Source organism: Ochotona curzoniae, unplaced genomic scaffold (assembly GCF_017591425.1).
Source record: "Ochotona curzoniae isolate NIBS_2020 unplaced genomic scaffold, NIBS_Ocur_1.0 scaffold_4683, whole genome shotgun sequence".
Taxonomy (NCBI): domain Eukaryota; kingdom Metazoa; phylum Chordata; class Mammalia; order Lagomorpha; family Ochotonidae; genus Ochotona; species Ochotona curzoniae.
The window spans coordinates 23,611,705-23,625,879 of NW_024467121.1; the positions used below are offsets into that span (position 1 = coordinate 23,611,705).

A 14,175-nucleotide genomic window follows, 5' to 3' on the forward strand; every position below is an offset into this window, starting at 1 on the left:
AGTTGTGTGTTTCTGTAGCTGCAGAAATTATTGTACAACACCCATTTCTGGCGGTGTGGTTTCCATCTTCCTGTCTCTGTGAGAACTGCATTGTCATGTGGTATGCTTGTCCAACTCTGAATGATTTTCAAGCAGAGCTTGTGGTCTTACTGCAGGCCTCAGGACTGGGCATCGTTGGTTACAAAGAAAGCTGCAACACTTACCTCCTCTTGGCACCCCCTGGGAAACAGTGGGGGGCTCCTCCTTACTTATGCCCCAGCCCTTGGCAGGGTGCCTGCCTCAGGCATCTCCAACCTTCACCCCATGCCTGCCACAGGTCCAGCTCTGTCAGTCCCAGACAGTGACTTAGGCCCCTTGTGGAGTCACTGTCCCCTCTAAGGATTCCTTGAAAGCGAAGGACAACATCGTGTGTGTGTCACCTCAAGAATCCCGCACATGTTGGTGCGTGTTTCAAGTAAGCAGAGATCCTTGTGAGGAATGGAGGCAGCGCTCCTGGCAGGGACCTGCGGGTGAGCTATCATCTGCTTGTGCTTTGAATGGTCACTGCTCAGCCAAGTGCAGAGAAGGACAGTGAAGCTGGCCAGCTTGTTCTGCATCAGGAGGAACCTGCATGTGTCCCTGTGGTTCATCAGCAGATAACAAACCATGATGGATGTTAAGATTTTCCTTTCTGTCCTCATCTGTAGCCCTCCTTTTTTCCTGTGTGGCACAGTCTCCTGAATCTTACACAGATGCAGGGCATCGTCACTGCGCGTTTAAGCTGTGGACTGGGAAGCCAGATGCCCATCTGTCCTGCGCAGTGCGTCAGCCCTTTAGGTCTTTGTATCATTTGTGTAATGATTTGCTCTGTGATTTTTAGCCTCAAAATGAATGTTTCTACGTTGAAATGGGTTAATAGTGTTCGTCTTTCTTACAGCTTGTACCTCCTTTTAAGCCTCAAGTAACATCTGAGACAGATACCAGATATTTTGATGAGGAATTTACAGCTCAGACTATTACAATAACACCACCTGAAAAATGTAAGTAGATCTAGCAGGCAATTGATAACATTCTAAAATAACAGGGGGAAAAAGTCTTAAAAATCATCTGGTATTTTCATGATCAAATTCCACAGTGACCTAACTCCATTCCATTCAAGAATACAATGTGAAAATGTCAGAAGGTAGTTGTGCAAAAAGCTCAGCTGTGCAGGCAAGACTGTATGCAGAAAACTTGTGGTGGAAGTGGCAAGCGAATTGGTCTTTCTGTCCTCCAGTGGGGTGCTCTGACGTCAGCGGACAGAGCGTTTCTATTTCCCAGGCTTGCTTGCTCCCATACCACCTTCAGAATCCTGGTCTCCTACCCCATGGTCTTAAAATTCACTTTAAACTGAACCACTCCTGTTTATGAGTTTTCTGTTAAGCTGTGATGTCTGAGGAATGTCACTTAATTTGCTAGTAATTTTTAATACATATAAAATATTATACTTATGTTAATGCACCACCTAAGATTGTTCAATATATAGTATTGTATCTGCCACTGTGAAAAATGCCATAAATAAGTGGATTGTAATGAAAGAAAGGTGTAAGTAATCTTTACACATTCTCATGCTGACAAAGGTCTGGTCTATCCCTCACTCAGGAATATAGATAGGATTGAGCGTGGGTGATATTTGGCTCACTTCAGGAATTTTAAAGTCACATACCTTTTCGTTTACACAATAACATCATATTATTCTTCTTCTTCTTCCCCTTTGTGTTCTGTATTCTCCTTTCTGACCTTTTGAGAGACAGAGAGAGGAGAAGAGAGAGGTAGATCCTAGGTGTATGCGAGCAGGAAACTGGAGTTGGGAGCTGGAGCTGAGAATGGAACTCAGATGCTCCAGGGTGCCCACAGGGCACCGTACCTGCTAGGCCAAGTATTTATTCTCATTTCTTCCTAATGACTGGTTGGTTGGTGGTACCACTATATACTGAGTGTCCCTGAGAAAGAAGATTGACAGAGAAATAACAGTAGTTCCAGTTATGGTTGCAGTCAACAGAGTTTAGCGTCAGAATGCAAACCAGAGTCCCTGGGGCCAAGGGTTCCTAATCTGGGAACCTGGCAGCAAGGGAACCCTGGCCACCCAGTGAAAGTGGAGATATAATGGTGTGCGTATATGTGCTTTTCTTTCTTTAAATTTGCACAGAGTTGAAAACCTCTTACCGATCATTTTTTAAGGGGGGAAATTGACTCCCAGAGAGAAGTGGAGCTGATAGAGGTCGGTGAGCAGGGCTTGCTGAGCAGCCAACCTTGGGAAACGGCACGCTGAAGCGGCTGCTGTGGAGAACGACTGGCTTCCACTCTGTCTCGTGTGCTGTTGCACATGTATTAGAAGTTATCTCAGAGAAGCCTGTGGAGTCACCGGCAGGTAGCTAAGGACTGCTTGAGCGTGGATCTCAGGCACAGGCCTTGGCCCTGGGCCCCTAGCCTGCTGGACAGCCCCAGTGAGTGGTAGCATCAGACCGACCGTGGGCAGGCCTCACAGAGCATTTGCTTGGCCCAGTCGTTTGGATCTGACTGCAGTTGTAATCAGACCACATCATTCCTCTGCTTTGGACCTACCAGTGGCTTCCCACTGCACTTCAAGTGCGGCTTATTCCCACGCTCAAACTCTCCTGGCTGCTCCTCGTCTGCTGCTGTCCCCATGTCCCCCTGCTGTCCAGTGTGCCAGCCTCCATTTGAATATGCCATACTTCACTGTGCTGCCTGACTCCAGTATCTGCTGTCCCCTCTGCCAAGGATGTCCTTGGTCATGGAGTTTTGTAGGAAGAGCTCCTTCCTGCTCAGCTCTCAGCCTGTTAGCTCATCAGAGAGCTGGAGATTCCACCCAAGAGGCTCACTCACATCCCGGTTTGGGCACAGCCCTGAACCTGACCCTGGGAAATCTTCCCCATGGCATCTGTGGTGCTGACTTGGTATAGGATGTGTCAGAGACCTTGTCCTCTGACAGGGGAGGCTGGGAGGGTGGCAGGACACTGGGTGTGGCTGAGCCATGCTCGTGAGAAGCTGTGGGTCCCCCACGTTTGAGCAGCCCTGGGTTCAGTTTTGCTCAAGAAGCCTTTGAACCAGTGCTCAGTGCTGATTTACTCTGTGATCCACTACCTGGAGGGAGCCAGCAGGACCCCAGGGAGGCATGGGCATAGGCCGTGCAGGGGCAGATGCAAGTGCCCTGCTTGCAAGGTGAAGAACCAGAGCAGCACACATTCAAGCTGCACCTGGCTACAGCTAGGTTGAACGGCGTCTGCCTCCCTAGCTTGCTGGTGACTTTCGCGTGATTACTTTGAATTGTAAAGATCTGTCAGGGACCTGGAACTCTTCAGGATTCATTTTCCTTGCCTTGTCCCTAACTCCAGATTGACGTAGCACTTGTCCAGATGAGAATTTGTTATTGGTGTGCATTTTATTGGGTGCTTTCTAGACCTGCTAAAATGAGACTCGGGCGTTAAGACAGTGTTTAAGTCCCTAGCACAGCTTCTAGAACATAATTGAATCTAGTTTCTCAGCTGGTTTCTAACACTGTAAAAGCCATCAGGAGTGTTTTTCCTAGCATGTCACATTTCATCTTAACGACATTTCTGTTCTGAAATGAAAATCCACGATTTCAGACTCGTAACGTGTTGTGTGAGCCCTCTGACCTGAGTCTTTAAAGAAAAACCCTGTTCTAGCTGCAAACAGGGACACACCGAAAGCCTGTACAGTGTGGGAATTTCCAAGGTGGGTATCGCAGTCTACCTGTGGTAATGGGGCCTGTCAGAGCGCCCTTTGTGGGCACCATTGGTGGCATGCAGCCCTGCTCCCGGGCATTGGGCAGCACAGAAAGCAGCACCTTACTGCCTGAGCCCAGCAGCCATCCAGCGCTGCTGCCCTGGCCCCACCTTGTCTCCCACTCAGGCTCTCCAGAGAACAAAGGCAGATGAAAGGCTCGCCTCCTGCACCCCAGCACCTCAACACTGTGCGTGGTGCCTGGCTGTGACCCCTGTGCTCAGCTCAGCATGGCTCTGGGCATCCAGGGCCCCTGCACCCTAGTGCTTCACAGCAGTTCCTGAATCTTCCCCAGCCACCCCCCTCCCCCGGTCTGGGAGCACCCCGCCCTTCCTGCAGCTAGGTGGGAGTGGGGCTGGCAAGGCCGACAGATCGCTCCTGGCTAACACACAGAGGTTTCTTCATCAAAGTCCACAGGAGGACCATTTGTTAGCAATTATCTTCCCACTTGCCACCTTGCTTTTATAAAATAGAATGGAGTTATTTTTTAGGACAAATCAGCAGTTAGAAAGGCAGAATGTTCCATTTTCTACAAACAGCTGCAGTAACAGGCCAGATTGTCCTCACTGGTGTTAATTAATTAGAACAGATTTTAGAATGTGTCGTCTTTCGTTACATCCATTAATGATCTTCTGCCTTCCCAGCCTGATTTCTGGAGATTTGGTGGCTTTTGCTACGTATTATTACATCTGTTAAGTGCTGTAAGAAAATGAGGCAACTTATGCTACTTGGATCCGGGGACTATGTGTAGCATGTGGAATTGGATAGTATTTTCTTTCTGCAGATGATGTTTTTTAAAAAATAGTTCATGTTCATTGTCGTCACTGTGCACTATGGCAATCCATTTATAACTGAAACTTAGAACTTATTTATTTTTAAAGGTTTATAGGTTTATTTATTTGAAAGACAAAGTTATGGGGACAGAGATCCTTCATCTCATATGACCAGCCTGAGCCAGGAGTCTGGAGCTCACCCAGGTCTTTGGACTGTGGATTATAAGGGCCTGAATACTTAGGCCGCCTCCTGCTGAGGCGCCTCTGTGGGGAGCTGCTCTGGAAGCCAGCGGCCAGGTCATGACCCGGCACCCATGTGGCTGTCTCAAGGTCCCTCCGGAGTGGTGTCACCTGCCACCTCCTCCAGCTCCCCCCATGGCAGCTTGTGCCTCCCCTGAGAGGCCTTGTCCATCAGGTGTGGGCCCCACTGTTGCCATACCTGAAACCACAGAAAGGGAGCTGAGGGCTGGAGTCCCTGGCTTTCAGAATACTGAGGCCTGAGCCCTGGCCAGGGCTGCCTGTGCCCTATAGATCCCCTTTGTTTTCAGAAATGGGATGTATTTGTTCCTGAAGTGACAGAATGATCATTGACTTGGAATTCTTAGCCGACAGCCAGCAGTATTCGGTACTCCTCTAAAAGGGATTCAAGCGGAAGGCCCAGGGAGAACTGGGCTAATGAGGGCTCTGGGTGGTGCCGCCCTCCAGGGACACTGGCTCAGGGCACAGGGATCCAGAGCCCCACGCCCCTGCTGCCTGAGGCATCACTGCCCAGGGCCTGGCAGGCTTGCTGTGCTGAAACACTATAAACAAAGCTGGTAATGGCAACAACCGTTTCTTCAAAATGTGATTGTTATCTGTCAGAATCTGAATGTGAAGGCTTCAGCTGCCTTTTCTCCAGTTTTAGATTCCTACTCAACAGATAGGCCATTGTCCCCCAGCTCCTGATACCTGCAGAGCCACTGGAGAGGCCGCCTGCAGTTGGCAGTGTCACTGCAAAAAAGGGGTCCTTGGAGGTCCGTGTCTTCAACAGGCCGGGGACTCGAGACACTGTGGGCTGGAGTCATTCCCTCCCAACATAGTGGGAGCCTTGGGAGGTTAGAGGTCACAGGGCTGGCCTGATGCCCCTGTGTAACAATTCTGAGGCGCTTCTGCCTTAATCCCGAGAAGAGCAGGAGAGGAATGATTGTTCTTTAGATGAAGGCACAGCCCAGTGGGATCTAGCCTTTCTCCCAGAACATGAAGCCCGTTCTATAGCAGGCTAGCGTACAATTACAGGTAGGACAGAAAACCTTTCAAATGGAGCCCTCCCCTATGGCTAGCAAGTCCAGAGACTGGGGATGCTGTTCAGAGCTCTGGCAGTGGGGCCTGTGTGGTACTCAGCCCAGTGCAGGTACACAGAGAGCCCGTCGCCCCCAAGCAGGACCAGCATCCTGACAGCTCAGGATTGTGCCACAGCCCAGCCAGGGCAACAGGCGGCATGGGGGGAGGAGCAGCCGGCTGTCAGCATGCCCCTGCCCTGCGTGCTTCCTGCCAAGCCAGGGTTGAGCTAGCAGCACCTTTCCCTGGCTTCTTGTGTGCATTCTAGTTTGAAGTCCTATCATAGGAAAGTTGGAAATGATGAGCTAAGGCAGATGGCAGGTGCTGAAAACAGTTCCATAGGAAGCAGCCACACCCAGGGCACCGTCAGGAAGAAGTGTGAGCCTTGATGACATTTGTTAATGGATTCTGTAAAAATACTTTTTGGTGTCACAAAATGCATTGACTTTGCTAATTTTGACATTGTGGGACTTGACAAAATCAAAAGTTATTGAAAATTGTTCTCTTTTTTCTTAAAGCTTTATTTATTTTTATTGGAAAGTCAGATATACAGAGAGGAGGGCAGTGAGGAAGATCTTCTGTCCAATGGTTCAATCTCCAAGTGGCCACAACAGCCGGAGCTGTGCCGATCTGAACCCAGAAGCCAGGAGCTTCTTCCAGGTCTCCCACTTGGGTGCAGGGTCCCAAAGCTTTGGGCCATCTTCAACTGCTTTCCCAGGCCACAGGCAGGGAGCTGGATGGGAAGTGGGGCTGCCGGGATTAGAACTGGTGCCCATATAGGATCCCGGGCTTGCAAGGCGAGAACCTTAACCACTACGCTATCATGCTGGTCCCAAAAATTGTTCTTTCTTATCAACTGTTTTCCTCAATGATTTTTCAGTTTCATTGAGTCTTGACATATTGATATGTTTTTATCAAATCATTTTTTATGACATCATTCTTGGTGGAATGTGGGTTTATGAAAATAAGATAACTTTTAAAGTATAATTTCTTGTATACTTTCATGTTAAGCACAGGTTTATGGGCACTGTTGCCCCTGTTAGGTTTTCTTGTTAGGAGGTAAGGAAATGTAGATGAGAGATAATGTTGCAGAACCATAAATAAAAACTTAAAATCACTGTTTCCCGCCCACAGATGATGAGGATGGTATGGACTGCATGGACAATGAGAGGCGGCCGCACTTCCCTCAGTTTTCCTACTCTGCAAGCGGACGAGAATAAGTTACTTTCATTCTGCTACTTCACTGTCATCTTAGAGTATTACTGAAAATGATTCCCGGACAGCACCACCGGTCCTCGCTCTGACAGGAAGCAGGGGCACCTTCCGACATCCCAGACTGGCCCAGGGTCCTCACCCCTCGCCACCTTTCACCCACATGAAAACACAGACGTAATCACACTCTGGTTTTTGTTTTTGCATGAAATTGTATCTCAGTCTAAGGTCTCATGCTGTTGCTGCTACTGTCTGACTATTATAGCAACTTTAAGAAGTAATTTTACAATCTTTGGAAGTCATGAGCCCACCATGTTCATTTGTGCACCAGTTGTCACCTTTGATCTTTTAGTTTTTGTTTTTCCCTAACAGTGAGGGCTAAGTGATAGGCTGATCTAAGGTACATTTTTTAACTTTCTAGAAGATAAATCAAAAGCTAATTAGACTAAGAACTAGTTTGTAACTCAGAACAAGCAGTCGTGGAAGGGTGGGGATGTGCATGTGGAGAGCTTTTGTTAAGCACATCGGATGGGTGTGTATGGTCGGTGAGGTATCACTAAGGTTGGGCTGGGACTTGGCAGGAAGCGTTGGAGAAGGACTCAACAACGGCTGAGATACAGATATTACTATGTTTTCATTTCCTGTTGGCTATTGCAGAGGAAGCCCCGTGTCCCATGCTGACGGTCCTGACTTCTCAGGCAAGTGGCCGTTGCTCCACCAAGACATGAAAGCCTGTGCACAAAGTCATGGAGAGGGTCTTAGGATGCAGCTTGTGTCAGAGAACCTGTCCCCTGTGCTTGGAAACCTTTTCCCGTCTTGACACGTATCACCTCTGATGGCCGAAGAATGTAGACACAGTGATCCTGCTTTTCACCAAAATGTATTCACCAAGGCAAATGGGTGTCTGCCTATTAGATTTAATTTTTTACTTTCAGTTCTACGTGAGTTAGTCTTTGCTCAGACGTTAAAACTTTGTCCTTTTGATTTTGTTTATATTGCGGTAGTATTTATTTTTTAGTGATGAGAATTGTATGTCATGTTAGCAGATGCAGCTCCAACTTAGATTAAATAGACTTACTGCAGTTTCATTTGACCTGTGTGCAAGGAATGTACATGCCTATGAGAATCATGCACTTTTCCTCCTAGGTGGAAAAAAAATACATATAAGGCTCTGAAACTACATATTGTAGTAGAATTTGGCTTTGGAAAAAGGGATGGTATCATTTGACTCCCTTGGTGCTGAAAATTAGAAAATCCCCAATTATCCATGCCAAGGGAGGGGCTACTGAAGCAGGGGTTTATGTTTGCTCATTTAAGAACTGAATTATAATGGCCTGGCAACGTAATGTAACAGAGAAAATCGAGAACTGAATAATGATAAGAAAGGAAGTTTCTTTGGCAAAATGAACACAACTTGAATATTTACTAAGTAGGCAGTAAAGGGTAAGAACCTGGTGTGTCCTTTCCGATCATGGTACATTTATTACTCAATTAAGCCATCAGGGAGAACAAACCAAGAAAGAACACTCCCAGCCTTTCTTTTCCCATATATACTCATGTCCCAGTTCCAGCACTTCCCACTGTCGGGACATGCATGCAAACCTCATCTTTCTCCCTCATTAATGATGATCTTCAGATTCAACCCTTCGGTGCTAGGAGCTGACATTTTCCAAAGCAACCAATGAAGTCCAAGGCGCTGGGGGCCATTCTTGTGGCAAGCAGGAGTCCACCCCCTCCATGGTGTGATCGCGGAGGTGCACCTGTGTTTATCTGACAGCTCCCAAATGGAAAACGATAGCATGGCATAGTGTTACATGACCGCATTCTATGGAAGAGTAAGTGACTTTCTAAGTGGAATGAATCCTAGTCGTGATGCAGATGTCTTAGCCTCTTGACACTCCAGGTGTGGCTTTATAGCTCGGAGCCCACTGCTGGCAGTGGGTGGGCCTCTGGGGCCGACGGGGATTGAAGGGCATTTCACCAAGGCAGCTAAGACATAGTCAGACGTAGATTTTGTCCTAATTTTTCATATTTCTACATGAGTGAAGTTCATTCTTAGTATTGAGTAGCAAGTTACAGTGAATTTTAGCTTCCCCCTCCCCTCCCAATCTTGGATTTATGTTGAATGTTTCACTTTGACAAGAAAGCAGCTAGAAGGTTGATCCTTGAAATTGTCTTGCATCCATCATAGAAGGAGGGAACAGGTGAGACGCTGAGAAGGCAGCTGGGACTAGCTGATACTCAAAGCATTTATTCTTTTAGAGGGAAAGCGTGACACCCATACACTAAGCTCATAGCTTCCTGTTTTGGTTCCCCTTCCCCCTGCCAGTCTTGAGATGATTTCCATGACCTTGACCAGGGAGGATTCCTGCAGATGGATGGCAGGGCCCTGGGCCGACTGCTCCCACAGCTGACCTGTATTTGTGCCTGGGGTTCGTTCATTCACTTCACCCTCTTAGATTCCGTTATGTCATGCAGGTGTTTTCTTGGCTTTCTTTTTGAGAATCCTGTATTTCCACTACAGATCTCAATGTACTGGCATGGAGGTATAATAGAAAAATAGAAAGGAGTGTAGAGGGAGAGGACTCCGACTTCCTTGTGCTGCCCATAGCCGTAGCCTGGGATCCTGGCGGGCAGAAGACTTGAAGCCTGGAACCATCCTATCAGAACACAGGTCAGAATCTGGGGACTCCAGCCCCACAGCCCAGCGCAAAGTCTGAACCGCTTGTCCCCCCCTGCAGCCATCTTGAAGGGAACTGGCCATTTCTGCTGGGAGTGTTGGCAGAGTTGCTCACAGCTTTGCTTTCTATACACTAATTACGTAGCATTACTGCAGTATTGTTTTCCATGTCTCATACTTATTTCTGGCTTCTCCAAGCTGACGGTTCTTGCAGGGGCCACTTGCTTCTCCTAGAGTACAATGGTAAGGCCTTCCTTACTAACTGCAGGGTCTCACTCACACCTCAGTGTACACACTTTGCTGCTACTGTTTGTACTGTCTACAGTAGAACTTCCTTATCTTGCTCCTGGTAGTGCATTACAGGCAAGCATGAAATGTATTTATTTAAATAAAAAAGAAAACTTCTAAATTGGTAATTGAATTACCTCCCTGTAGCTTTATAGTTTGTGACACTTCTTGACCTTGCTAGCTCTTTCATTAGATCCGCGCAAGATCTAGTTATCTGGTTAAGGATTTTAAGCAGACGCACCTATGAACCCAAGAACTGTATTACTCTTACTGTTGGTCATACTAAAACTGTTTATTTCCTTAAGTATATGACCCACAAGGATGTGAAATAACTACAAGAAACTGTTTTTGTACACTGTACATCCTTAGTATTTTTACACGTATATGATAGGGATGCACATTATTTTCCTTCGTACAGACAGCTTAAATAAAGCACTATGTCAATCTGCTACTTCTCTCTTTATTGTTGTTGGATGTGGTTCTGTAATCACAGAAAATTAAATTTACTTCCTGGAAAAAATTTTTAGTAGCCCCACCTGGTAATTCACTTACCCTGTATATAATGTGACAGGAAAAGATGTGAATTCCTTGTAGCTCACGACACATGAGAGGATTTTCCTTCACTGAAATGGCAGTAGTGTGCTGTGTAGATTGAGGAAGGGCTGCCTGCTCCCTCCGGGGAGCTGCCAGTCCCTCAGCCCTGGGTGTCAGACCTGCTGGGAAGCAAGGGATGGAGTAGGGCTTGCCCCACTACACCCTAATCATCTTCACAGCCAGCAGTTCGAACCCAGGATTCTTAAGGCATGTAGCTCATCATTGATGTCTTCCTGATAATGTACTGCTCTGCGTACTTCCTGTCTTCAAGTAGATTTCTAACACTTCATAGCAAATTAACAAACTTTGGCATGGGTGACAGGTGGTAGGCTGGCTGGACTACAGTGTGAGTTCTGTTGACTCCTTCTGGACGGGGCCTTTCTCTGATTTTACCTCATAAAGCTAGTGTGGAACCTTGGCTCTGCTCCGGAAGGAAGCCAGAGTGAGGAGTGGCTTTGGGGACCAGGGTCAGTCAGGCATGTATGTGGGTGTCGGCCCAATCGGAGGGCGTTCTTGCACATGCTCTTCTCAGAACCACTGGGGTTGACAGATCCAGGAGGCTAAACTAAAGTGACCTCTATAATTCTTTAAAGGTGCTATTTTTAGAATATGTATAATTTATTCACAGTATACCTAAAAGAGAACCAAGGACAATTAAAATATCTTATGTGACAGCCTTCATGTCTAGCACATTTGATGCAATGAGAAACTTCTGAATCTGCATAGAAGTTCTGCTATTTCAGGCTTGGACCTTTTACACACTTGAGAGACTCAAGTGTTCTCTGTGTGTGTCATGGCACCGCCTCCAAACCCTGACCCTGAGAGGCAAGGCTGAACATGCGGTCGCGTGGGATCTGGGCTGAGATGGTGGTGGCGGTGAGCTGCTGGCTGGGGGAATCACCTAAGGCTAGGGACTTGTTCCAACCACAGCCTTGCCTTTAGCGTTCCATTGTCATCCTCACATACAATGCAAAACTTTCAGCATCCATCATGTTTATTCCTTTAAGCATGTGAGGGCTTAACTGTGTATAGTAGAAATACTATTTTAGACTCAAAATAGTCTGTGTACAGATATTTGATAAACTACACAAATTTTCTAATTTCACTAAGTACGTTTTTAGGCTCCTCTCAAGTACTGCGTTATCGAGGAAAAAATATCTGATGCCATCAAGCCAAAGCTGCTTTCCTGTCTGTGTTGGCAGGCCAGGGAGCCCCCTGCTCCTGCCACCGCGCGAAGGAGCAGGGCGCTGATGGGAGGCACAGAGGAAGGGTGCTGCACAGACCATGGAAAGGGAAGAAGAACGCATGGCAAGGACAAAGCTCGGTCCTTGATACCCTTTGGCCTCGTAAAAATGTGCCTTTTCAGTGTTTTGTTCATCACTACAAGGCAAAAAGGAAACCTCATTCTTCAAGTCTTTAAAGAGTTCATTTATTGTGATTCATGTGTGTTACTTAGCATCCCAGTGCAGAAGGCACTCTCCTCCTGGTGTCAGACGGCAATGACCGTGAGCCTGGCAGAGAGGGCCAGCCCCGCGGAAAGCCCCGGTGCTGCCACCTGCCAAGGCCGTGCTGCGCTGTGGCATGAGTACAAATCAGATGACTGTAAATACCTCTTTGTAAATCATTTATTCACTCTGTTTCATCCAGGTCAGCAATCAGATTGTGGCATGCTGGGTAACTGGAAAAAAAAATAATAAAAAGTCAGTTTAAATAGATCATGTTCTTCACTGTGATTTGTCTGCTTATTTGCTGTATTAATCTCCTTTTACAACTTTGTAAATTTGGGGAGAAAACCTTTCTCTTGCTTTAAATGAGGAAATCACACATAAACTGAACATCTGTGTCCCGTTCTTGAGCCCAGAGTCCTTGTGCAGGATGAATAGAGGGTTAATAACTGCGTGTCGGGCTTGGAGTGTGAAAACCCCCCACGGCACACAGCGCTGCCTCGGACATGGGCAGCGGGACGGGAGAACGCGGCCCCTAGAATCCGCTTTCCGAAAAGTGATCTGACTTGGGTAGGTCCAAGTAGAAGGAAAACAGGTGAGAAACTGGTGGAGAAACCATATAAACTGAATCCCACACTTTAGCTGTGGACCGTTTATTACAACATGCCAGTTGGAAAGGCCGCCTGTGCCATGCTGCAGCCTGGAATCTGGCGGGCTGTGGTCTCTCACGCAGATAACATGTCTGTGTCCAAACAACTTCCTGTGCATCGGGCTGGGGGAGGAGCCGGCAGCTAGGCCACCTGCTCTGCTGCCACAGCTGTGGAGACACAAGCAGAGCCACTGTCCGGGGCCCTGGGGGATGGTGACGGTCCCCTCTGGGAGTCTGAATTCCAGAGGCGAGGCGAGCTAAGACATTTCCCAGACTCCACTTTTCACTTCAGCAGATGAGAGGAAGGCAGCGCAGGCCAGGCGCCCAGCCTGCTTCCTTGCTGGCAACCGCTTGGGAGAAGGCAGTGGCCCTGCCACCCTCTGACATGGTTGCCTGCCCCAGAACCATGGGGGGCTCTTGTCAGCATGGTTCACCCCGATTATTTGAGGAGTTTCATGCCAGGACAGTGAATGAACCTGAAGTCCAAATTTACACAATTTGTTGCCTTTAAAACAAAATTAAAATCCTTATGTGAGAGACAGAACGCTCCCCTCTGTTGGTTCACACTGCAAATGCCCTCAGTAATTGGGGCAGTCAGGTCATGAACCCCAGGCTCTGACAAGCAGGAGGCTGCAGTGAGGAGCAGGACCGGAGTGGAACCCAGGAACTCTGACATGCAATGGGGGGACTCATGCCGAGCTACAAGTCTGCTCCCTACTGCCTTTATTTAAAGAAAAAATAATGGAAGCTAACATTTCAATTTCCACTAGATTTCAGTGTCCACTTTGGAGTATACAAGTCTGAGGTGAATGGTCTGGGCACAAGGCAACTGGGTATAACGTGCATGGCCTGGCCTGTGTGATGTGCATGGGGGCTACTCCAGGAGGCTGCGACTGGCCTCAGTCCACTGGCGCTGTGCCAGGCACGGGCAGCACCTTCCTTGGAGTGCTCAGGTCCATGTGTGCTGCAGGCCTTGCCCAGTGGCCACAGGGAGGGCCACACAGCAGACGGGGTTCCCTTCCTGTCCTTGGCGGGGTGCCCACGGCGCACAGGCTGCTGCTGACCTGGTCTGACCATCACATACATGGTCCCCATGGAGAGCAGAGCTGCCTTTCAGCCTCGCCTGGGCTGGCTGGGCACAAGGCTGGCAAATGGCTTTCTGCACTGCCAGGTGAGGCAGGCTGCCTCAGTGCCCCTGAGATGGCACCTTTCACTCTGCAATGACCTTGATACCAAAGGTAAATGGAGAACAAGTATGTCAAGGGAAAGCCAGGCTCAACATTGAGCCACAGGATTCAGACTTGAAGGCTGCAGGGAGACGGAAAGAGTGCTGCCCATTCCGAACCTGCCCACTCTCCCCATGGTGCCTGAGTCCTCACCATCCAGTCCCCCGGGGCACTGGCTACAGGCGTGCCCCCCCCCCAGCCCTTGGCA

At 48.1% G+C, this 14,175-nt stretch overlaps 2 protein-coding genes across 2 annotated transcripts in view; one reads left to right on the top strand and one right to left on the bottom strand.

The window, feature by feature from the left end:
* Positions 1-10,502, top strand: part of AKT3 (AKT serine/threonine kinase 3) — a 236,777-nt gene extending 226,275 nt beyond the window's left edge. Inside the window, exons 13-14 of the mRNA XM_040967991.1 lie at positions 917-1,019; positions 7,008-10,502. Of these exons, the coding sequence (XP_040823925.1) occupies positions 917-1,019; positions 7,008-7,093 (189 nt within the window). The 3' untranslated portion in view covers positions 7,094-10,502. The remainder of the gene's footprint in view (positions 1-916; positions 1,020-7,007) is intronic.
* Positions 10,503-12,260: 1,758 nt separating this feature from the next.
* Positions 12,261-14,175, bottom strand: part of SDCCAG8 (SHH signaling and ciliogenesis regulator SDCCAG8) — a 214,971-nt gene continuing 213,056 nt past the window's right edge. Inside the window, exon 18 of the mRNA XM_040967990.1 lies at positions 12,261-12,325. Within this exon, the coding sequence (XP_040823924.1) occupies positions 12,296-12,325 (30 nt within the window). The 3' untranslated portion in view covers positions 12,261-12,295. The remainder of the gene's footprint in view (positions 12,326-14,175) is intronic.